The 24,089-nt window shown below is 39.1% G+C and overlaps 1 protein-coding gene, 1 long non-coding RNA gene and 1 other non-coding gene across 4 annotated transcripts; all 3 read right to left on the bottom strand.

The window, feature by feature from the left end:
- Positions 1 to 267: 267 nt before the first annotated feature.
- smc5 (structural maintenance of chromosomes 5) lies at positions 268 to 14,860 on the bottom strand. Its single transcript, XM_028583997.1, has 24 exons — positions 14,602 to 14,860; positions 13,270 to 13,411; positions 12,914 to 12,966; positions 12,450 to 12,612; positions 11,969 to 12,103; positions 11,567 to 11,707; positions 11,305 to 11,466; positions 10,238 to 10,309; positions 9,188 to 9,443; positions 8,903 to 9,057; positions 8,066 to 8,179; positions 7,818 to 7,912; positions 7,570 to 7,702; positions 6,994 to 7,167; positions 6,668 to 6,837; positions 5,017 to 5,140; positions 3,809 to 3,931; positions 3,546 to 3,671; positions 3,326 to 3,421; positions 3,025 to 3,129; positions 2,771 to 2,890; positions 2,304 to 2,483; positions 1,364 to 1,459; positions 268 to 781 (listed from the first exon to the last, which is right to left on the bottom strand). Exons 1-24 carry the CDS (start codon positions 14,763 to 14,765, stop codon positions 647 to 649), a joined length of 3,234 nt encoding a protein of 1,077 aa, XP_028439798.1. The 5' UTR covers positions 14,766 to 14,860; the 3' UTR covers positions 268 to 646.
- Positions 14,861 to 16,602: 1,742 nt separating this feature from the next.
- On the bottom strand, positions 16,603 to 16,970 carry LOC114559483 (small Cajal body-specific RNA 2). Its single transcript, XR_003693108.1, has one exon.
- A 3,410-nt stretch (positions 16,971 to 20,380) lies between these two features.
- LOC114559174 (uncharacterized) lies at positions 20,381 to 24,031 on the bottom strand. 2 transcript variants are annotated; one of them, XR_003693026.1, is made up of 3 exons: positions 23,965 to 24,031; positions 21,948 to 22,228; positions 20,381 to 21,335 (listed from the first exon to the last, which is right to left on the bottom strand). It is a non-coding gene; the product is annotated as an uncharacterized LOC114559174 (long non-coding RNA). The 2 variants fall into 2 exon arrangements; XR_003693027.1 differs by having other exon boundaries at positions 21,948 to 22,231; positions 23,965 to 24,016.
- Positions 24,032 to 24,089: the final 58 nt, after the last annotated feature.

Genomic DNA, 24,089 nt, shown 5'->3' with positions numbered 1-24,089 from the left:
TATATAGTAGTGCCGTTTGTAGATTTAACTTGTTCAGATTGCCCCCAAATTTCATGCACATTAACACGTGCCCTTTTTTTCCCCCCATTTTCTTTAAATCAAAAAACATTAGTTTATTTTTGCATGCAAATACTTCTGTTTATATGAATTTTCTAGAAAATATCATTACCTGCTTCATACTGCATTTCGTACTGAAGCAGTATTCAAGCAAAGCATACCATTAGATATTTATAAATACCAGCATTCTAAATAAATGTAACATACCCATTTAGAACACAAACAGCAGAATATTTTATTAAAATGTAAAAAAATATGTGCATGTGAACTGTTAACAGAGGAACAGTTGTACATATTTTGTATTATCAAAAGAATAAACCTGTTGCTGCATAAATAGAAAAACTGGGCGAATGAGAAAACAAATATTCTCAATGCATATTACTATTTACTATCTGTTGGACAACGCTTTCACAGAATCATTCAAATCTTCTCTTTTCAAGGTTTATATAGCAAATTCTATCTAAAATAAAACCGCTGAACAGAAATTATTTATAATGAATGATAAAAATAATTTTTTTACAGTTGTATATTTTGAACTCACTGAACTGGAAACAGACTGAACTCAGGCAGGACAGATCAGACAGTGGGTTCATGCCCTGGCTTTTCTTTCGAGACATCGCCTGATGAAAGCCTTCTCGTCCCATTGGTTGGGCGGAAGCATTTGGCCGCCGTTATGGACACAAAGGACGGTCATCTCATCAGCGTACTGAAGATTCTGCAGCAGCTGAAGACAAACACCGGAGGAGCAAAGGTTCAGAAAAAAAATAAAGATCGCAGAGACCCATGGGTCACATAATACAGCGGATAAACATTCAAATAAAACATTTCAATTTTAACTCTGTTTTTGGTTTCCACCAACTCCTGAGGGAAATATCTGCTCTTCAGCTACTAAATGCTCTGCTATGTTCACCAGCTAGTTTCTGACTGTCTGTTGTTTGGTGCGGAGTAGGTAGTTTAGAGTGGGTTCTTTGCTTTAGAGTGGGCTCTTAGAACGTTTTTGCTGAAAACATCTGGAAACGAGGATGATGAGTGAACCAAAACAGTAAAGATGTAGGTCGTAAAACCAAAACAATGAGCTGAAAGATGTTAAAACGTTCTGTAGAGCAGAAGGGAACTGTAGTGTTGGATGATTATTATCCTTCTCTCTGTCTCATCACCGTGAGCGACACCTTTCAGTATTGATCCATTGTCAATATAAAATATTGATTATAGCCACAGAATATATTATGCAGAATACACAGATGTACACAAACACTCAATGAGTGTTACCATCAGAACACACTCATTAGAAGGTACAAACACTCACTTTGGGTGTTATGAAGAAGTACTGGGACGTTGTCTCTTTGCAGGCCGTGCGGACCACAATGTCAAAGACTCTTCTCTCATTCACAGGATCCATTCCCTACACAAAAGAGAGAAAGTCGCTGTGGAGTAAGGTGGAGGGTGAGGGTGTGGCCTTGACCAACTGCCACTTTGCTCGTTTGAAAGCCCTTGCTCCTTATGACCTCATAAGTGGGGGACCATAGGCAGGCTGGGGGAACTCATATTAATGTAAAAAACCTCATAAAAGTGAAATTTTCATGCCATGAGACCTTTAAACCAATCACAATCGCTAGTGCTAATCTCTGGAAGGAACTTGTTTTGGTGGAACATTTGCACCCCGCAAAAGACCACATAAAGCCATATAAAATATTAAATTAAGTTAACTGTTCACACAATACAGTACCGTGAGCTATTATTAATTAGCTTGATACATGGTTAAACATAATTTGCTCTTACCAGTGTATCGCCGTGTATACTTCGTCCTTAGCAATACTCTCCATTTGGTTCCAAAACGTCCCAGTTAGATAGTAAATGTCGTAAACATATTCGTTGTAAATCTTTACAATCATTCACCAAAAGAACGAAGGAGGCCTGCCTTATTGCACGATCCAAATTTTCTTCAAAACTTGCCCTTTTCAGCGTGTAGCTTGCTAGCTCAAAATTTGTTTTGTTTGTTGTTGTTAGCAAAGGGATTTTGATAATGGGAAAGCCCAGAGAGCAGAAAGCGAGGGCCAAAGTCTGACATTCACACACACCGGATGGCAGGCTTAATCCTGGAAATGTACGTCCGTTGATCCAGACTAACTGCTTTACTAACAAATTATGTTAGTGAATAGAAAACTCACTTTGTTAAATCATTAAGAAACCTGCTAAATCAGAGGACAGAACAAACCGATATGAAAGTGTGTGTGAGAGAGCACTACCTGGTTGATCTCGTCCACCACCCTGAAGGGGCAGCGGTTGAGCTCCTGCAGGGCCATGAGGTAGAGCATTGTGGAGACGCTGCGCTCTCCTCCGCTCTGATGGTAAGCCGTCAGCTCGTGGAGCTGAGTGCTGCTGTGGAACTTAACCCGAATTCGGATCCCATACTTGTCATACTCCTCCTGCAATGAAAGGCAGCATTTAATGGGGTAATAAACACAATTCTAATTGCCTGAACCAAAACAATGACCATAAGATATATTAGAGCTTTACAGGAATACATACTGTATACCACTGTTAAAAAATACCAACTACATCTTATGTGAATAATTAATAAGGATGTCAGAGAGTGTGTGTGTGTGTGTGTGTGTGTGTGTGTGTGTGTGTGTGTGTGTGTGTGTGTGTGTGTGTGTGTGTGTGTGTGTGTGTGTGTGTGTGTGTGTGTGTGTGTGTGTGTGTGCGCACTTACCTCATTCTCTGAGTGCAAATCAACCTCTCCTGCACACTGCATGGAGCGGAAGAAATCACTGAACTTGCCATTAATCTGTTCCACCAGCTGCTTCAGCGGGTTCAGCCAGCGCTCCTTAGCCTGTGAGACACATACAGAAATCTCTACACACACATTTATACACAGGACGGCCATGCTGTCACATAAGAAATCGCAGACTGATATTTCTTTACAAACAAATCCCAGAGCAATCGCTGCAGGGACACATAATGCACCTCTGATATGTTCTGTCGGTAGACGTTCAGGGCATTGCTCCTGTCTTCCAGCTCTTTCTCCAGATGTTTGATCTCCTGCTCTCTTTTGTTGTACTCTTCAACAACCTGCAAAATGGAGATAATTAACGTGAGAAGCATTCACACTCTGAGGGTACACGTCACGTCCAAAAAAGTAAGAAAGCCAACAAAAAATGTATGGCAAAGAACAAATTAATAAATAACAATAACATGGCTTGCATGGTGTGATCACGGTTTCCTATAGAGATGGAAAAAACGTCAGCCGATTCTCGTGTGCTCTTACTCTTTCACTGAGGCCAGTGAAGCACTCAGCCCTGGCCCGCTCCTCATTCAGCAGTGTATCGATCTCGTCCAGCGTGTCGGGCAAATCGCTAAAAGCCTGCAATATGAAAAAAAAAAAAAAAAAAAAAAACAGGAATATTTTATGAGCTAATTAAACTAAATTAAAGTGATTAAAGCTTGTTTCATTCAGCAATATAATAAACACTGTGATAAACACTAACATTACGCAGGTCTTCAGGTAATGACTCATCTGGTTGCATCCTGCAGATCGTCTTTGCTCTCTTCAACAGGCCTTTGCATTGTTCTGTCAGCTGGACCTTCCTCTGCTCCAGACGGCTGCATTTTTGCTGCAAGAACACGTGTGCTGTTAGCATGTTAGCAGACACCAGTGATACAGAATGAGGAGTAGATCATGACATACAGGAGTTAACGTCATGGACACTCCAGCAGGGCAGATGTATATGTAAAGGTGTGAAGTGCTTACATCAATGGTCTTGAGTTCAGAAGCGCCTTCTCTACAATCATTCTCCAGCTTGGTCTTCTCAGCCATCAGCCCCACCGTCTCCAAAGCCAGGTACACCTTCTCCATAGTCAGCTTGGCTCTCAGCTGCAGACGACGGAGGGACAGGGAAAAGGGAGGCCACAAGAATTGCACAGCATTAAGTTTTAATATGCATTCATTAAAGAAAATTTGACTGGCAAACAGTCAAAGTCCTTGACTGTTACACAACTCCACTTCTATAATAAAGTCCATTTTTCGGATGTTGTGAAATACCTGCCATATAAAAAACACATTTATGGGATCCTTGCATGACTGCATATTAACACTGACTTTAATAACTTATTAAAAGAGTTCAGCAACAAATTAAGACTGCAAACAAGAACAAAAGATATGGAATTTCTTTTTAATTTTTTAACACACCCTCAAAGCACCTTGCTAGCTTGCAGCATGCAACAGACAGCTTTGTCAGGCAGTTTTGTCTTCAGATCAACACAGATCAACCAGTGGCTGGGCCATCGTGAATGACAAATTGTGTTCCGCTATGAACGTGCACACACGTATTTCTTTTTATCACAAACACTGTCGGTCATTAAAGGCGCAGTGGCAGCGACGGCCGGTTCTCCCGATAACGTACTCGTATGACAGAGTGCACGGGCCGAAGCTTTGTGACCAGCATTTAAGTCAAGACGAGCAAGCACTTTCTTACCGCTGCTGCCGTACAGTCTCTTCCTCGAATATATGCTGCAGAACTCAGTTAAACCCAGTGCATCATCCCATGTGGACTTTTTAAATTTATTTTAATTTTTTCTAGAATAGTCATACGCCGGAGTACTTTAAGCCCTGTTGCTAACACGGAGGATTAAAAAAACATGATGGACTCTTCAGAAGAGGTAATTATCTTGTAATTTTTATGTCCTCTTTTGTCTCCAAAGCTGAACGCTAACATAAAAGGCATGCCTCGAGCTTCTACGTGGGAAAGTCACCGAACGACACTATTTCGTAAACGTAGCCATGCTGAGAAATACAGAGAGAGCTTTGTATCAACTCATTTGGCAATGGCTTGAATGTAACGGACGTTCATTAATATAAAATAGTAACAAAATATTGTTTTTAAAAATCAAAATTTCAGCCTATCACAGCTATTAAATGTTTAGCAGTCATTTACATGTCCTTAGTTCATTGATCCATACCTTCATTTGAGTCATGAACACTGTGACTATGGCCACCTTCTGGGAATTGACAGCTGCAATTTTCTCTTTAGTCTCCTCTTCAATCTTCTGCAGGTCAATAACACTCTGCTCCATCTGCCTCAGACTGAACACATGGAAAGAGGGAGTGAGACTACTTTGAACAGATTTGCATTAGCCAAACTAACACATCTTTACAGAGACAATTTACTAGTCGGGTCATATATGCCAACATATGACAAGATACCGAGGGAAATGTTCTGTGCCTGTTGGGCCTTTTGACTATTTAAAGGTCCCCGATTATACTTCAGCATCATATTTGTACTCTTGGGGTCTAATAGAATAGGTTTACATGCTTTGATGTTCTCATACTGCCCATTGCTGCAGTGCATTCAGCTGAAACACTAGGCACGTTCGAGAAGAATTGCGTCTTGCCTGTAAGGCCGGCTACACACTGGCTGCGTGTTGTGAGCGTTTCTGTTGCGTGTCAGCTGCATGGTTTTTTCTATGTCTTTACACACCAGAAACGTGTCTGACGCGACACTGCTGCTGCTAGCCTTGTCTGTACACATGTGTTTCCCATTGATAAAATGCCCTCAAGCAGTAGTATACTTCATGTTAAACATAAATATATATTTGATTACAGCAAAGACAACGTCGGCAGTATTGACGGCAAAATAGGCTACTTTTAATTACATTTATATGTGCATTTATGTCAAACATCAAAATGTAATTTACTAATATGTATTTGTGTCAAAATTACATTTAAACATCTTTTCGTATTCTAGTTTGCCTGGAAACGCTTCCAACACGCTTGCGTGTCGCGTGAAAAATAGCCGTTGGTTCTATTTCTATCATGAATGCGTTTTTGGTACGGCGCGAGACGCGCCTGAGACGTACGTGTCACGCAGGCAGCGTGTAAGCTCTAACCTGTTAACATGGGAGCCAAAATAAAAACGGACACGCCATGCAGCCAGTGCGTAGCAGGACTAAAGTGGATGAGAGCAAGCGGCAGCAGCCAGGGGTGGTGACAAAAATCTGCGGTCAAGTCGGACAGTTAACAGCCGTTTCCAGCAGCCTTCAGCCTGAACAGGAAGTCACAGAAACACTTGCATCCTGTTAGGTCCGATGCCAATTTAATAAAGTGTTAGCAGACCTATATATCAGCTTGTACACAGTCTCCAGTTGTTTTTTATTATGACATGTTAAAATGCTCTACACTGTTGCTCATGTTAATAAACAACAGACTGTAGATGATCCGTAATCTGACTGAATAAGCCTTTAAATCAGACAAATAGCAATTAAAATCCCTCCAATTCAAAAACTATAAAAAGTTTATATAAAACGTCATCATGTTGAGCCAATTCTGAACCAATCAGCTGTTAGAGCAGCTGAGAGCCAGGCATTTCCCATCATGCCCTGTGTCTTGCAGTCTGTGGAAAGCAACTGCGTCGGCTGGCTCTAAAAACTGCGGCCGCCTTGGTCTCGTGAGAGCAAGTCAGGCTCAAGTCGGACACAAATCTAACCGGCATGCATTGGGCGGCGATCGCCAGTGATCGATTCTGCGCAGGCCTGGCTCATCTCGAACGAGCCTACTGTTTGAGCTTTTGGCCCGCCTTCCTGAGAAGCATAATAGGGGCTCTTTAAGACTTGCCTGTCCTGCTTGGTGCTGATTTTCTGCTCCAGTTGTCTCTTTTTGCCCTTTACTTCAGAAAGGTGCTTCTTCTCTGCCAACAATTCATTGTCACGGCGATCCAGTGAGGCGGCTTCTGTCTGCAGGGCCTTCATCCGTTCTTCAATGTCTTGTAACTTCAACTCACAGGCCTAGTCGCAGTGGGGGTTAACAGTTAAACTCTAACATATTGAGATGTCTCAAGGCATATTTATGGGAGTAGCAGAAAGTAGATTTGGTAAATGTTGGAGTTAAACAAAAGGCTCAAGGCAATGCTTCCAAAAGTGTCCCTGTGTCTCTCCCCTTACCTTCATCTGCTGCTCCAGCTGCCGTTTCTCTTCAGCATCCACAGTGATGGTGAGGTACTGGGAAGGGTGCACTGCGGAGTTACTGGTGCTGATCTTGTTGGAGTAATGGGACCTCTTCAATGTGTACCTCTCCTCTGTTGTATAGAACACCCTGAGGTACGGCTCCTCAATCACCTGTGAGGAAGAAAGGTCATGGTCAGCGGAGACGCCTCACAAAATATGAAGTTAAACACTGAGAACTCTGAGCAGGTTCTCTGAACTTCAAATGGTCCAGCTGGGAATTTTCGGGAGAAAAAAAAGTGACGCAAAATACAGTAAAACTTAATCAGACAGTAACAAAATGCATCACTAATTAACACAATCCATTACATTGTCAGATCAGCAAACAATTTCTTTGACATCAAATTGAAGAACGCAACATACTGACAACTCTGAAAGGCACTAGGTCAATAGTTGAATGGTTGAATTGAGTGATTAAATGATTTTTATAAGTGGTGCTTATTTACAGACCACACTATAATATTGATATATCCTACCAATTGAAATGACTTCCCTACTGTTGTAAGAGGAACGTACCGTTTTAATCATGGCTTTAGTTTGGTCATTGCCCACAGGGACGTCATGCACCTTGTACTGGTGACAGAGATAACTCATCACCTCATCGGGGGCGTCGAACATCTCGCGTAGGTAAGTGAAGAACCCAAAACGCCTACAAAAAAAAAAGCTAATTAAAACATATCAAAGTACGTGTAAAACTAAAAAGTAATGGTCACAGACAAAGACACAGTTATAGTTACACAGTCAAATTCATTAATTTCTCTCACCTGAGGGCCTCAATACTCCGTGATGGCGGCCGCCTAGAACATGACTCCACTGGAGCAGAAATGGAGTTCACCTTCAAGTTCATCTTGTCACGGACCTGAGGTTTGGGACAGATCAAACTAAATGTCTTATTTGGGAGGGTAAAAACTGGATGTCACACACAAAGTTAGGATTTGTCTGACAATTTGCACTCAAAGGAATTTTCATCCTCCACCCAGAACATGACAATCATACTCTGCAGCACCCTGACCTCCGTCATGAACCTCTCCATGTCGTCTTTTCTCTGGAATACAAACGCCCGCAGATCGTGGAATGAGATGTGGTTCTCCACAAACTTAGCAAAACGATGATCTTTCACATTGATCTAAGGAATGAGGAAAGGATTAGCATGTGGGCTATGCAACTGATACAAAAAAACCCACCCCAATCACAATAATGACTTCTGTTAACTGAACAATTTTTTCAAAATCTTTTTTGTGAAAAATCACTGCTAAAAGCAGAACTTTCATGGAACAATTCATGTCACCGTTTGGTTTTGTGAGGATTCCTAAAATGCCAATAAAATAGGTTAATAAAAAAAGAAAGAGAACTCACCCCAATTTCAAAGAAATAAAATCAAGAATGTAAAACCCAACCGTTAGTATTGAACACACCTGTTTTATTCTGTCATCCTGCCATGTGTACCCATTGTGATAATACTTTATTTCAACCCCCCATTTAGCATTTATAAGCACTATATAAAAATGTAAAAAATAAATAAAAAATGTATAATGCATTTATAAACTTGTAATGTAGTTGTATGAAAAGATAAGGACATTTCTAAGTGTTTATTAATTTACTGTGTTTGTTAACAATTATATCATTCCAACTGTGTTTTGTCCTTAATTATGTGTTCTACAGCAGCCTTTCCTTATGAGAGCTGCCCTGATGCCCTTATGAGAGAGTTCTACTGTAGTTGTTGACAAATACACTTATATCTGCATATAAACTTACAAGGTTACCTACATTATAATGTCTTATAAACAATGTGTTAAATTTTATATTCTGCTCATAAATGCTAAATGGGGTGGGGCTCACTGGGACTCACCACCAGCATCATGGGCTCGTGGACATTTCCACCAAAGAGTTGTCTGTTCTGTCTGAGCCACTGGATGGCGAAATGTGTGTCCCTGTGGCGTCCTCGCAGCTTCTCCTCTTTGGCATTCATCATGTTGTTCATGTCATTGAGCTTTCTCTCCAACACTGACAATTTAAACAAATAAATAAACATATGAACCACGTTTGTGTGGTACCTATGTTAGCAGCATCAAATGATTTCATCTTTATGTAAACTGGTTCAAAAGACACTGCGCTGTTTGTGGGAAACTCTCACTTCTGTACTCGGCAATGAGGTTGTCCTTCTCCCTGCGTAGGTCGGCCTTCTCTCCTTCCACCTTGGCTCTCTCCTCACGGATGGTCCTCAGCTCGACATTGACAGCATTGATCCGCGGCATCACGTCGGGTTGATCGCCAACTTTGGCAAGCTCCGCCTTCAAGTCGTCAATGGTCCGCCTGGTGTTGCTGATTCGCCTCTGGTGGTCTTCCTCTTCCATCTGCTTCAGCCTCAGCGTTTGTTTAATATCTTCAATCTGTAGAGAAGAACAAGGAGAGTTATCATTTATTATGAACAACGCACAGCTGCCGATAAAGTCTTCTTTATTCTGTAATAAAGGCACATGGAACAGGAAAAGTCAGCAACATCTGACTATATGAAGTAGGATTGTATCATAAATATAAAAAAACATTGATCATTCAAATGGGTGGCAATTTCTTTTATCACCTATTCTTAGTTGATACAGAGCTAGGAAAACATTGTTTCGTTAACTGAGTGTATGAAGTGTGAACCATGGAAGATACAAAAGGAGAAAGTCCAGTTAGTGTATGATCCACGTTCTTACAAAACGGATTAGATTTAATGTTCTGTTCACTCACAAATATGAAGCCCCTGTTCAATAATATCTAAATAAAAGAATAATAAATCCCTATATTTTACTTTTAAACTGTACTTACCTATGCCTTTTACTTGAAGTCAATTTTTCATTACGCTGCTATTCTGCTGCAAATACTGCTACTGATTTTATTTTATTCATTTTTCTGTGTTTCCTGTTTTGTTTTTGTCTACATCTAGAGAAGCCATACACAATTTCATTGTACCTGGTATAATGACAAAAAATATATTCTGATATGGCAAATTAATGGTTGCCACAAATCAAAAATCGGCATCATCAAGTTTTCTCTTTGCTCTTGTTTCTTTTCATAACAAGAGAAAACGTTCTTTCCAACATATAAGCAATTGGCTTCCATACGTTGCCAAGTCTATCAGATGGGTTGTTTTAGTAGATGACAACAACATAGATTACTTATTGTAAGTTAAGATTCTCACCTCTTTATTTTTTCGATCCAACTGATCTTGTTTCTGTTTGCACTTCAGAGAGGCTTCTTTGATAGCGACAGTCTGAAAAACAACACGCTCACAGTTCATCATGATAATATCAAACATTACATTCCAGTATTCATTGTACTGTAGCAAAATATGCTAAAAACTCAGAGCCTCTCATTTTAATGACAACGTTAAGCCTACTTTCAAAAGGTTTATAATTAATTTCAATTATTCCTGCTTCACATTCAGTAAAGATGTATTTAAGAAATAAACCCATGCTATAATGTAATAGCTGGCAGGATTCTCAAGGGTGCCGCTCAAAAGTGTCTTAACATTTGTTTTTATGCGTTTCTGTGGGCAGTGTAATGCTCCGATTGATTTATAATGTACTTACAATTCATGTCAAATCCCTCCCCAAAGAGGCTTTCAATTAAACCATTCAGTACCTGATTCAAAACTATCAGTGAGAGCTCATGGCTAGACCCCTCGGCTCCATAGATACACACAGGTCAAAAGTAATAAATAGGCTGAAAGTAAATCTACAAAAAAAAAAAATAATAATCATTAATGGGTGGTGATGGTGCAGTGGATATGACACGTGCCTTTGGTGCGGTAGACCCGGGTTTGATTCCCACTGCGATACATCCACCAATGTGTCCCTGAGCATGACACTTAACCCCTAGTTCCTCCAGAGGTGTGTGACCTCTGATATGTAAGAATTGTAAGTCGCTTTGGATTAAAGCGTCAGCTAAATGACATGTAATGTAACCATATTTGGGGTGGCAGTAGCTCAGTCGGTAGGGAGTTGTGTTGGTAAAAGTCCCCGTACGGACTCTCTACAGCAATGGTAGCTGGAGAGATGCACTACCAAGGTGCTCTTGAGCAAGGCACCATACCAACCGCTCAGGTCAGCACTGGCAGCCCACTCACTCTGACATTTGTGCATGTATAGGTCCTGAGCATGTGTGAGTGTATTTCAGGTCCGTGTGTAGTGATTTCTAACAGAGTGTCTTTGACCCAACTATTATACTGTAGCCCTATCAGAGAGTAATAACATTTAATTTTTTTACCATAGCCTTTATTTGTGCCTCAGTGGGTTTCAGCTGGTTGTCAATCAGCTGGATCTTCCTCAGCATGGGTGCCTGAGCCTGCTTCAGGGCCGAGAGTTGCTTTTTGACCTCGTCTCGTTCCTTCTTCGTGCCCTCAAGCTCCTTACGGGTGGTCTCGTATTCCTAGTATCAGAGGGGGAAAAAAATCAGAGCTAACACAGTAAAAATAATTCAGTTTAACTCTGACTGCACACAGTGTTTATTTATCTCTTCCACCACTCACCACCCATGGTTTCTTCTTCTCAAGTAACTCAATCATGTCCAGATGCCTCTTCTTTTCATAGTAACGGTTTACATCATGTTTGTTCCTCTCATTCCTCTGTTTGGCCTTCTCAAGAAAACTGGACTTCTCTTTCACAATGTTCTAAAGGAAAACAAACCACAAACATTGAAAAACATCTGAGGTCTGCAATGCTGCCTTTAAATCTTTTCAATGTTAGAGGGAGGGAGGGGGGGGTTAAATAATGGAGGGTGCAACAGTGATTTTTTTTTGTTAAAAGTGGTGACAGATCAACAGAAGAAAGGGGAAATTCCACTTAGATGATCAGTGAAAGAGACTTTCAAAAAAATATATCTACATACAGTAGCTCTTTGAAATGCATTCCTTTTTGACAATTATGCTTACCTCCTGTTCTCGTTCTTTGTTGCGGAAGTTTTTGAGCTCACAGTGGTACTCATACATCTCTGGTGGTCCCACTGACTTCTCAGTTGCCTCCAGCAACTCAATTTTGGACATTTTGGCAAACTCTCCCACTTTTTCCTTTAGGGACAAACCAAGCACACAAACAGGAAATATGGAAAACATTGAGCAAAGTGTTGTTGGAAGTAACATTTAAAGCACGTTAGAATGGATTTGTATGAATAAAATAAAATTGTATGTGTCCTCCATGTCCGCACACTGACACACCGATGGAATATTGAAAGCTTCGTTTGAAAAATAGAAAAAATTATCAGCCCGCATTAACAAATATTGAGATTACAAACAAGTATGCAATAAGGCATTCACACAAATGATGCCTGCACCCTACAATGTGAAAGCACTAATTAAACAGCCTTACCTCCATGGAAGATTTCAGCAGCTATTACTTGAATTGACACAAACATACCTGAGGCAGAAACTGGCAGAGGTTGCTGACTTGGATACACAGAGTCTTGACTTCTTCTTCCACTGCTTTCTGGTTGCAGTGTCTTCCATTCAGCATCCACAGCGACTGATTGTTCTCCACATGGATCTCTCTGTTAATCACTACATTACCACCAGTCTTGTACCTGGAATAACAAGAGCAAGAGTTTGATTCTACAAATTAGATACATCTAGGAGAAAATATAATACAATTATTCCTAAATCATTAAATAGCTGACACACTTGCTGGAAAAAACAGTAGTATCATTTAAGGTTGAACTGTCTGTAGTTTTAAAATGCTGAGCTATGTTAACAAGATTAATATGTCATGGTGTTTAAATGGATCAGAAATGTCTGAATAAATGCAACACAAATGTATTTCACCGATCTAATAGCTTGCTATTAATAAAGTAACTGTGTGGCTGCAAACTCTTTCACATAACTTACAGTTCAATCTCAATAAATCCTTTACGGCACCCGCGTTTGACATAGAGTCCAACCTACAGAAAAAAATAAACAGTTTGTCATCAGAATTATAATTTATTTGTCAGGAAAAATAACTGTTTAATAATTTGACTGACAGACACTGGTTCAGGGATCTGAGACAAACCATTACATGCAGTGAAGGACAATGAAAGACATTCAAATAAAAATGCCAATATCACCTTATTCATGCTATTGCTATCAGCTGTAATCTATTAATCCTCTACCATGCATTTTTATTTACTTCTTGTTTATTTTTTGGAAATAAATCAAGGCCTGATCTAATTCAAAACCAATCGTTGTGTGATTCTGCAGTTTACCTTGTCGCCTCTGCCCAGGATAGCGGTCTTGCCAGCCAGACCCAGACAGATGGCACACACAATGCTAGATTTGCCAGTTCCATTGGCTCCAACAATCATGTTCAGATTAGGTCCAGGATGCACCACAGAGTAGTCATAGGTCCTGTCAGAGTACAATATATATATTTGTATGCAGTGTTTTATAGCAGAGGTGGACCACCTTGCCTGAAATCAAGGGAATCTCCACTAGCATCATAAATATTATTTAAAAAAATATGATGTTTCTAACTATACTAACTAGAGTGCCATTCCATGCAGTAAATACCATATTGATTGAGCGTTGCTATTGTTTAGGATCATGTACTGACTAAACTGATCATGAGATAAGAAGGTGCATCGGGATCTGTGTGGTTTATAATTATAATAAAGGCCATGCTAATGAGAGGTCCAAAAAAACTGTCCTGTTACAATGAAGAGCCTGTTCAGTATGGAAAGCATGGTAGACTAAGCACCTACAACACAGACAATCCTTCAAACTTTAGGACTCGATCATCTGGTTAGAGCTTTTTGACAGTCAACACCCACCGTGCTTATGACTTGAGTACTTAAGATGTATTAATTTAGTAGACTAAATATAGTCTACTAAATACTTAGTCAACAAAATATGTAGTCTAGTCTACCATTGTTGTTATAAACGGGATCAAAATATTAGAAACACCTGTCAGTATAAAGCAGGTGAACAGCGTCACGAACGACAGTCTCCAAAATGACCATGAAGTTAAAACATCTCTACAACGATCTCAACAAGAGCTGAACATTGTCAAATGCATAAAGGGACCGTTGTTGCGCAGCTGTTGCATCAGACTGCAGTAGTTTTAACAAGGTAACGTTATACCCAACGAACTGGCACGTGAACGGATCCATTCTGAAGTGAACATTATAGAAATAGCGATAGAGAATTGACTTCAAGATCTTGAGACATGATTTGGGCTCCTACTCAAGACCTGAATTTGACCCTTACAATCTTTAATTGGAACTTAACATATGTTAATTGGGACTTGCTTTTGTGCCTTACAGTGTGAATACATTTTACATGACAGCCGTGCAACTGACACATCGCTGGTTTCTAGCTGGGGGTAACGTAACGTTCACGTTACACGACTTGGTGATGCTTCATCACACATCAAATCATCCTGATACAGTGCCAGGTAGCGCTAATTTGTTAGCATGTCTACTAGATTAGCCGTCTATCTATTAACAGGGTGTATATTCTTCCAGGCTGGCGGAAGTTGAGTTTCGGTTTATAGTCGGTGTTCTGTGTTGTTGATTGACAGCTGAGACACAATAACTTACAGGAAGTTTTTCATGGTGAGGCGAAGTATGGATCCCTCAACAAAACGACCGTCTCCGTCGTTGCCATCGGGCTGACTGCCTGTTAACATGTTCGCTACGCTATTAGAAGTTTGAGAGCTGCTGTTAACATGGCTGGTCCGCTTTCTTTTGCTGGACGAAGCCATGGTGGTAAGCAAAAAGAGAAGCCTGCCAAGGGAACTACAAACACGCTCGTTCGCTCCACGCCCTCCTCCCGCGCTTCGCCTCGTCTTTACTGAAAGCTGGTTGGACAAAAGAGGTCACGTGTGTACACAAAGATTGACGTAATCGCCAAGGATAACGTTCATTATCGCGAGACATTATGTCCCTACTGATAAATTAAGACCTTAAAACGAACTCAGTCAACCCAATTGGTGCTTGTAAAACATTAACAAATAATATAATCACATGTGCCTTAAGAAAATATTACAGATAGCTAGCTTCTGAGCTAACAGTATATACTATAAATTATATATATATCGCTTTACCTTACATACTTTACTTACCGTATTATATATTATTATTATTATAACTGTTTACGCCTCTGTGTATATGTATTACTTGTTGTTCCCAATAAGTTAATTAATTTGCAAATACTGTCTACACAAATGAATATTAATTTAGCAATTGTTTTGTGTATATTTTAGCCATTTAATTCAACTGTACTATTATTTCTTAAGATTCTCATATTTCTTATGTGATTTACTTTTATAATACATATTTAATGAGCATTGTTGCCTGAGATACAGAGAGAGTCAGTCTATGATTTTTTAATTGGCACTGACTGCTTCTTGTAATTGCTGTGCACATGACAATAACTTGTACATTTGCATGATATAAGCACAGCAGCTATTAGTTAGCAAGTGAGAAATATTGTGTTGGTATTAGAATAGGTGAGCTTTCTTTTGGAATTACACACCACCATACTGTAAAACATGTATTTATGATTTAGACCAGGAATTAGGATATTGAATATTCTTGTGAGTTCTGTGGAGTAACATTGACATCTGCTCCTTTATTATATATAGGCCTACAAAACAGTATTGGTTGACTTCAAGAACTTTAGGAGAAGAAAGACTGAAGAGTGAATGAACCAGCCACAGTATAAAGATTTTATTTTCATTGTACAATTGGTTTTATTAATGAGGAAATTCCACACAATCAAAATGAAATGGACTGACTCCAATAAATATGTCACTTAACTATCTGAATAAAGAACCAAATGTAATGTTATAAAGGATTTGTTGAAAACGTTATACAAGTTTATTGTATTCCTTCTCCTCTACTCCTTCTATTGTATTGCATTATACAGAGAGATGTTTTAGTATCAGACTAATCATTGTTATAAATATTATTTCTATTCTAAAATATTAGAAACAGGTCATGGTAGGATTTATTGCAGGGTGTTGTAATACTGAACGGTTTTAGGTGTACCTGATAAAATGGCAACGGAGTGCAGTTCCCTTTATCTGAAAAAAGAAAGATGAATAAGGTAAAAAAAAAAAAAAAAGTGTTCATATGCATGTTCTTTTTATTGTCTTAATGCATATTTCTTCATATTGTACTGCACTTAAGACCTATGTTTTGAGTATGAAAGGTTTTGTGCAAACAGGTTTTTGTTTAATAAGTCAGACTAGGCCTGCTTGGTTCTTTAGGGAATGATTGTAAATAGTCACAAAAAAAAAAAAAAACGATTGTGACAACCCAGAGCGGGGTTTCTCCTTCTCCTAGAATGTATCTGTTGTGCAATACGAGACTATGGGTTACGACCAGGCCACGGATGTATAATAACACGACAACAGTTACTTTCCACCTCCGACTGCCTTTAAAGGTTTGGACAATTACACAAACAAAAAAAGAGACGCTGCTGCTGCCGACATTTTGTTTTTGAAACCATTAAACGAGAGCAGAACGCATGCAAAGGTCGCAGGCTTTAAAACAATCAATAACGGGCCAGGATTCCTCGCGGCTTCTGGGTTGTGGATAGATCAGAATCGCCTCTATACTCATTGTCCATTGTGAAGCTCGAGATGAACCCAAACTCACTCAGAACTAGTATATCTGATCAATTCATCATCTCTGACCACGGTATGAAGCGTGGAGGCCCTGAACATCTCGCCAGCTGCTCATCGCCACGGAGGCTCGCGAGCGCTTTTCCTATCATCTCCGATCGGAGCAGAGCCAAACTCAGACCAGATCAAATAAGATCACTGTGTAGATTTTTTTTAAACAGAAATACACACTCGCACGCACAAACACTTCACATTTACTCACCCAAACACTCTCACACACACGCCCCACTCACAAGCCATTCAAACCATAAAAAGCACCAAGAACTTCCGGGTCGGATTTAAACAAAAAGCCGCATGGGCTCATGGGACATTGAAAGCAGGAAATAGGAAATAGGTAGTATGTCGACATCATGTGGCCACCAAGGGGGTAAGCTCTATGGTGGCCACCAATGGAAAGACCCTAAAAGACCGTCCCTTCTTTGACGGTTTTACTTGATATTTAACACACGTGAAATGTAAAATAGCAATCAAAAATACAATAACACAGAAGTAAAAACAGAATAAAATAAAAACAATTCAAGTAATGATGTAAGTAATATATAAAAGATGAAATGAAAAGAGTAAAAATAAATAGGCTAAATACCAAAACACGATTTTACAATGAAGTTATTATATTATTTGTAGGTATTGTTTAAACTTTTCTGGTGCCTTCCAAGTTCATGTTAAAGATGGATTCCACATAACGTTTATGATCAATTAAAAAAAAAAAAAAATGCAATATTTTTTCCAGCATCATAGTCACAATTCCATTGTAAATGGCTGGAAAATATATTTGTATTATTCTGAGGTCTAACTAGCTCTGCGTTTATACATATATACAAACAGTTACTGTACAGAAGGAAACAAATACATAAATAAACCTTATGCCATATTATTTAGTAGTGCTACAAACACACACTGAGTGCTGCTCAGAAACCATACAGATAAATTGTCTCTTGAGAAGGCAATGTGACCTGTAAGAAACAGAGTTTTGAAAATGTTGATTATGCACAGTTTAGATTATTTCCATCTCAATGTTAAGAATTACTAAATGAGTTCAAATATAGCAAACACTCTATGATTTTTTCACATATCACTTACTGTTTACCCATTTGGTCACAAGCTAGTGTAACATCTCTGAAACCTCTGCAATCACTTTACAAACAAACTGTTAAAATCCTGGACAAGAAACCGAGCATTTCTCATCATTGTCCAATATTACAAAAATACAGATTACTCAACTGGGAAAACATAGTCAAATATTCAAAACTATGTCTTGTCTATAAAATTATTCACGTTTTATCATCTCCTCCTCTCCACCAGTTTGTCAACATCCGAACAGCTGATCACAGCAGAACCAGAGGTGCAGCAAGGGGAGATTGTTATCATTCCATTTAGGAAAAGTGTATTTGGCCATACCTCTTTTTCTGTTTGAGCTTCTACGGAGTGGAACCTTACCCCCATAACCATCAGAAATCTAAACACTTACAGCACATTCAAGATACAGTTAAAGAAATGGCTCATTGATAATCAGAAATGTCGCCATTAACATTAACTTCTTGACCTGCTCACACTGCCCCCTGCTGGCTTCTTGCCTTGTGTGTGTACATGTGTTCATGTCTTTGTCTGATGTTTGTCTGAATGTGGTCTGCTGTGCTCCTATTGTACATTTTAAGCTTAATAGTACTTTTTACCAAATGTATTTTAAATGTTATATTGTTATGTAAATGTGTAATTTTACCTTCTTTTATAGGGTGACTTTTTTTTACCATCTGTCTAGGGACTGCAGATGAAAAATAGCCTTCTGGCTAACTCTGGCATATTGACAGAAATGTTTATTAATATGCACTATCCCTGCAATAAAATAAATAATAATAAAAAACCCACAATACCATAAACTGCAAATAATTGTTATACTTGTAACGTTTCCAAGCAATAAGAACCAATGAACATAGAGTAAAAATGTTTACTGCCTCACACTATAAACAGGATATTGGTATGCCTGAATGCCTTTGTTGTTGAAGTCAACTTGTAATAGTGCCGTGTTAGGTTGGTTTTAAGCTGCATTTGTGTCTGCTGCAATTACCTAATCTAGCGTCTTGTGCCCTGTGGGGGCTGTGAGGTAATCTTGAATGGCGTAATAAGATTTCAGTGTCTACTACGAATATTGACTACTGCTAGGTGGCACGTTGAGTCTGAGGATGCCTCATTAACAGCAATATGTTGGACTTGGATGCAGCAAGGAAACAGACAACAGACAGACTATGTGAGGAGGTGTGATTCTTTTAACAATGGACTAAAACAAGAACACTGTTTGTGGACAGAAACAGTGGACCTCCACCATCTTGCCATGGAGGGGTCAACTGCAAGAAAAGTGAGTTGTTTTCTTTCACCTTAACTCTTGTCTGGTGAGTGAGAAGTCAACGTCTGGTCTGGTGGCCATCTGTCAGAGGTTTAGATGACTTCTGTCAGGCTGTAAGTGAAGCCTCAGTAAGTTTACAGTCATGGTTTATTTTGAATTCTATATGTCCAATAGGCTTTACATCCGTCCTAATATTATGTAGATTATGGACACAAAAAATACACTATCCTTGGGACAATCAACCATTACCTTGCAGATTAGGATGATCAAGAATTAGATGTCCTGCAACGTTACAGTTGATTCATTTATAAAACTGATTTGTTCAGGTGAAAAGTGCTGGCATCAAAGTTTTGCATCCATAAAGTAAGCTATCAAACACAAGATTTATCCTCATGAGCATCTTGTTGCTTTTTAGTTCACTGAAATCCTATCTTATTTCAGACAACTGATAAAGCCACATGTTGCATTTAACTATCTTTGTCACGTGAAAACAAACCGTTCAACGTAGGGGGTTTCATGTTCCAATGCATGAAAAGAACATGTTCAGCTCGTGATTAAACTATTCAGAGTGTCTGTTCAAGAGATAAAGAGGAGTTGTGAGAACAGGTAGAGTGATTTTGCTGGAATTCATCCCAGCCCTGCAGGCTTTGAATTGAACAATGGCTCCCAGCACGACAGACGCCCACCAGGTTATCCGTCAGCTCAACCTCTCTGCAGGAGCCCGAGGAGGGACAGGATCTGGAGGCTTATGTCTGTGACAGGAAGAGTAAAAGGCACAATTCCAAATACAGTTCTGAGCTCAAGAATCCAGAAGCAGAGCTTAGGGATCTTATGGTCAGCTGTAGGGCAGTTTATGACAGAAATCTACTTGACTTTGTCTGAGAAAAGGCTTCTCAGACCAGTTACAACAGCATCTACCATCTGTTAATTGCTCAATATGATCCTTTCATCACCTTATCTGGTTTCATGGGGTGTGGCAGAGGTAGCCTATCTGTCTGATTGTGTTACAGTAGAATGTCATGCCAAATTTTCATCCCGTGTTGTTATATTATGAGAGTAATAAATGCAGATATTTACGTTATTTTTCTTTTTTATTACTTGTGGAACTTTGGTCGGGTTTTGTCAAAGACAATCACTTTCTGGTCATGACTGACAGAGCTGTTACGTCACCTTCGTGTTACAAACACAACTCACCTGCTTAAGTAGCACAGCGGGCACTGTCCCTTCCTTCTCTTACAGTATCTAATTATACCCTCTTTCCAGTCAAGTGAAGATCAAATTAAAGAAGATGTTTTGATGTTAACATGTTTGGCTCAGCTAGTGGCTGCGAAATAACTTACTCGTCAAATTACTAACAGGGTGTCTCTTCTTTTTTTATTCCGACAGAAACCAGGATATGGACAACACAAAAAAGGTATCTTACAAATGCTGAACAGAAATGAAAATAATATTCTAAACTTAAAACAAGAGCAGTTGATGATACTGATGATTAGAAGATTTGATCGATTAGAAGGATCACTCAAATGTTACCAATTAAATATTTGATTGATTCATCTATTTGATAGATTGATTATGAATGATAGACTGAAGAAGAATGATAGATTGATTCAATCTATCAATCAAATATTTTATTAATAGATTAGGAACTGTTTGATGGATGTATTTTACACAAGTAGCCTACTTACCTGACATATTGTTCAATTGTTATTCAAATGTTGTTTCCCTCTTTAAATAATGTATTACTTTGTGACTGAAATCTCACCTCTACAACATACATGATGGCAGCAGTGTCAAACGTTGTTCATTTATCAATTTAAAGATTTGATAAGAATTAGAGTTTAGATCTGAGAAGTTAAAAGTTAAAGTCAACAGGTTGTGATATTAGTTGTTTTGTGTCCCTCAGAGAGTTCTGTTGGCCGCCAGAGGCTGTCCCGTCAGTCCACAGCAGACTGCAGCGGTGACGAGGTCCTTCAGCCCAGGAAACTGAACGGTTCCTCAGGGGAGACACCGAGCTACCAGAACCTGCACCGGGAACTGCTGCTCAGCCATAAACGGTATAACCAACACCGAAAACCCTCCTCCGACTCTCTGATCTTAATGTGTTCAACATTTGAAACAGAGCAGGGTGGATTTGTGTGTGTAACTGTGACTCTGACTGACCATGCAGGGGCCTGCTGTTGGAGGAGAAACCGGAGCTGCAGCGAGTGTTGGAGCAGCGCAGACTGGAGCTGCACAAGGAGGAGGAGATGGCACGACAGCAGCCCTCAGATCTAGAGACGGAGCTCCGCAAGAGGCAGCAGAAGCTGCAAGAGGTCAGAAGAAGATCATACCAAACCGCTGAGAGACATTAATTAATGAAGGAATCATATAAATTCACTTTGGCCCAAACACACAGGGGTTCTTGTTAGTGTTACCGCTTTGAGCTTTAAGGGATTCTGGGCCAATACCAGTAGTGGATGGTCTGTTTACTCAAGTACTGAACAAAAGTACAATTTTGAGATACCTTTACTTTACTTTTTAATTTTCTGCGACACTACCATTCTACGTCATTACATTTCAGAGGGAATATTGTGCTTTATACTCCACTGCGTTTATCTGACAGCTTCAAGTACTGGTTAATTTTTCAAATTCAGATCTTACATTTAAAAAACATATGATAAACTTGAAAATACAATGCAAAAGATTAAACCAGTGGCTTTTAAAAAAGCTGTAGTTTGGCCCCATGTCACGTTTCAGATGTCTATGAGTTGTTAGCAGTTTAACCAAAGAGACTTTTCTCCTCTAAACCTTTCAGATTGTTCTTATACCAGTTCAACACCCAAAGAGGTCAAATTATCTGATATTATATTTAAAAAAAAGATTAGAGAAAAATCCACAAAATTAAAAGAAATGTGTGTATATGTCCAAATACAAACCTTGGTGATGGAAATTTTGTTATCTGGTAAAATGCAATAGTCTGATGATGGATGAGGTGGATAACACTGACTGGCTGAGAGCTGATGCACTGACTTGTCTTTTGTCTTTCCAGTATGAGCAGGAGGAGATCAGGCGGCTGGAGAACCAGCAGAAGATCCCAGAGTTTGTCCGCGTGAAGGACAACCTGAGACGGACACAGACGTCTGAGCAGTGAGGCCCCGAGGCTTCCTTCAGCCCCTGCAGCATCTCACCATAGTGGCCCTATCTTCATGTTCCCTGTCTGCTGAGTTACATGTGGAAAAAAACAAACATCACAGAGGCACCAGCTCACTACACATCTCTTAGTGAATTTTAAATTACATTTTGGAATATCAGAATTTGTAAGGAATCATGCATACACATTTAGAAATGTCTTCTTAAATCTTTATAACAGTTCTGTTTGTGATGAGGGAGTGTAAGTACTCATTTTTCATTCATAATTATGGGGATCAACATTTGTTGAAGAAAAGAAGATGGATATTTTTTATGTTTTTTATGGTCATTACTATTTATTTGTTCAATTCTCTGCCACACCAGTCTAATTCTTTACTTACAATAAGACCACTACTATGTTAATAAGTGATTATTAACAGAGACATCTCAACAGACCTGGTTTGTATTAATAGAAATCCCCCCACAAATGCATGTTTGTGTATCTGTTTCTGTCATGAATTTTGATTTTTAGTGTGTCTGTGTGCTATGGAAATAAAGGTTTTATGATTTGCAGAGATGTGTTGTTTTATTGGACACAATGTAAAGCACTGGGGATTGATTTGCATGCAGCTCTTCTCCCTGAGGGCACTCACACTTCTTTCACACGGATAAGGGACTTTGTTTAATTAGCTGATCTTTTCATTCCATCACGGGACGAGAGGAGAAAGCACAGGCCATCTGGAGGAGGCTTTTTAGGATATATAGGCTAGGAATACCCAAGGGCCTGGTTAAGGCACTGGAGACATGTGAGATAGTCAGGGAAGCCACAGACTAAAGGCAAATAAGACACACCAAATTGTTGAAAATGTATAAAGAGGATGACCAATTACTTCATGTACAATCATCCTGGACCTGGATGTTTTTTATTTTGTTAAAAAATGAAAAATAAAAAATTGTTAATCACAGAAAGAATTAAATTTAGATTACATTAGTAACACATCTCATAAACAAATGGAACCTAAAGTGCTATACCTAATCAGGGGTGAAGAAAGTATTCGCACATAATCGGCAAAATGGAGGCTAACATCAAAAGTCCAAAATACTCAATAATTAAGATTGTTTGGCTATATATTATTATTATTATTATTATTATTATTATTACTATCATTATTATATACAGTAAACCCTATATTATATTATTGGATTATAGATACTGATACATTAACATCTAAGCAACAATTTAATGTTGAAGATGGTCGAGGTAGAGCTACTCCTAACTACTTGATGTCGCTGACTGTGTAACAGCAGATCATATTGTCTATGCTCATAAAAGATAGCCTATTTGAAATCTTAATCTGCAAAGTAACTAGTAACAGTGGCTGTTTAAAGTAACATCAAATAGATAAACTCACAAAAGTATATCCAAATTGAAATGTAATATATAGGCTACTATTTGAACTAATATAGGCCTACTAGTTAGGCTACTTTTCGCCACTGCTGATGCAATAAAGAATAAAGTAATGATTAAAAACAATCCCCCCGCAGCATAAAATATTATCCTCGACACAAGTAGCTAGGTCAATAGGCTATAGCTTATTAGAAATAAAGTAAACGAGTCAGCAATCAAAATCAAATTTTCAAAAATCAAAATTAGCCTACACCAGTCTCCAGAGAAGCCTAGGCCTATTATTAAGATTTAAGGTATTATTTATATGGATGGGTGGCTCATTTGGCCCAAATACCACACTTTGCTCTTCTTTTTTTCATCATCGTGGCGGAAGATAGAGGTGAGTGTGGTCTTGTTCATCACCACCAATTACTCACCAGCTGTCCTGGGTTTTAGCAAAACGTGCCTCTCCCTCCGGCCTTTCTTCTTTTGTACCTACTTTTTTTTTTTTTTATTAAAAGCCCCCTCAATGAGTCGCGTGCTGTGTCAATACGCAGAGCGT

Source organism: Perca flavescens, chromosome 7 (assembly GCF_004354835.1).
Source record: "Perca flavescens isolate YP-PL-M2 chromosome 7, PFLA_1.0, whole genome shotgun sequence".
NCBI classification, from domain to species: domain Eukaryota; kingdom Metazoa; phylum Chordata; class Actinopteri; order Perciformes; family Percidae; genus Perca; species Perca flavescens.
Note: the sequence above shows the minus strand (reverse complement) of the source record. Positions and strands in the feature narration are given on the sequence as shown.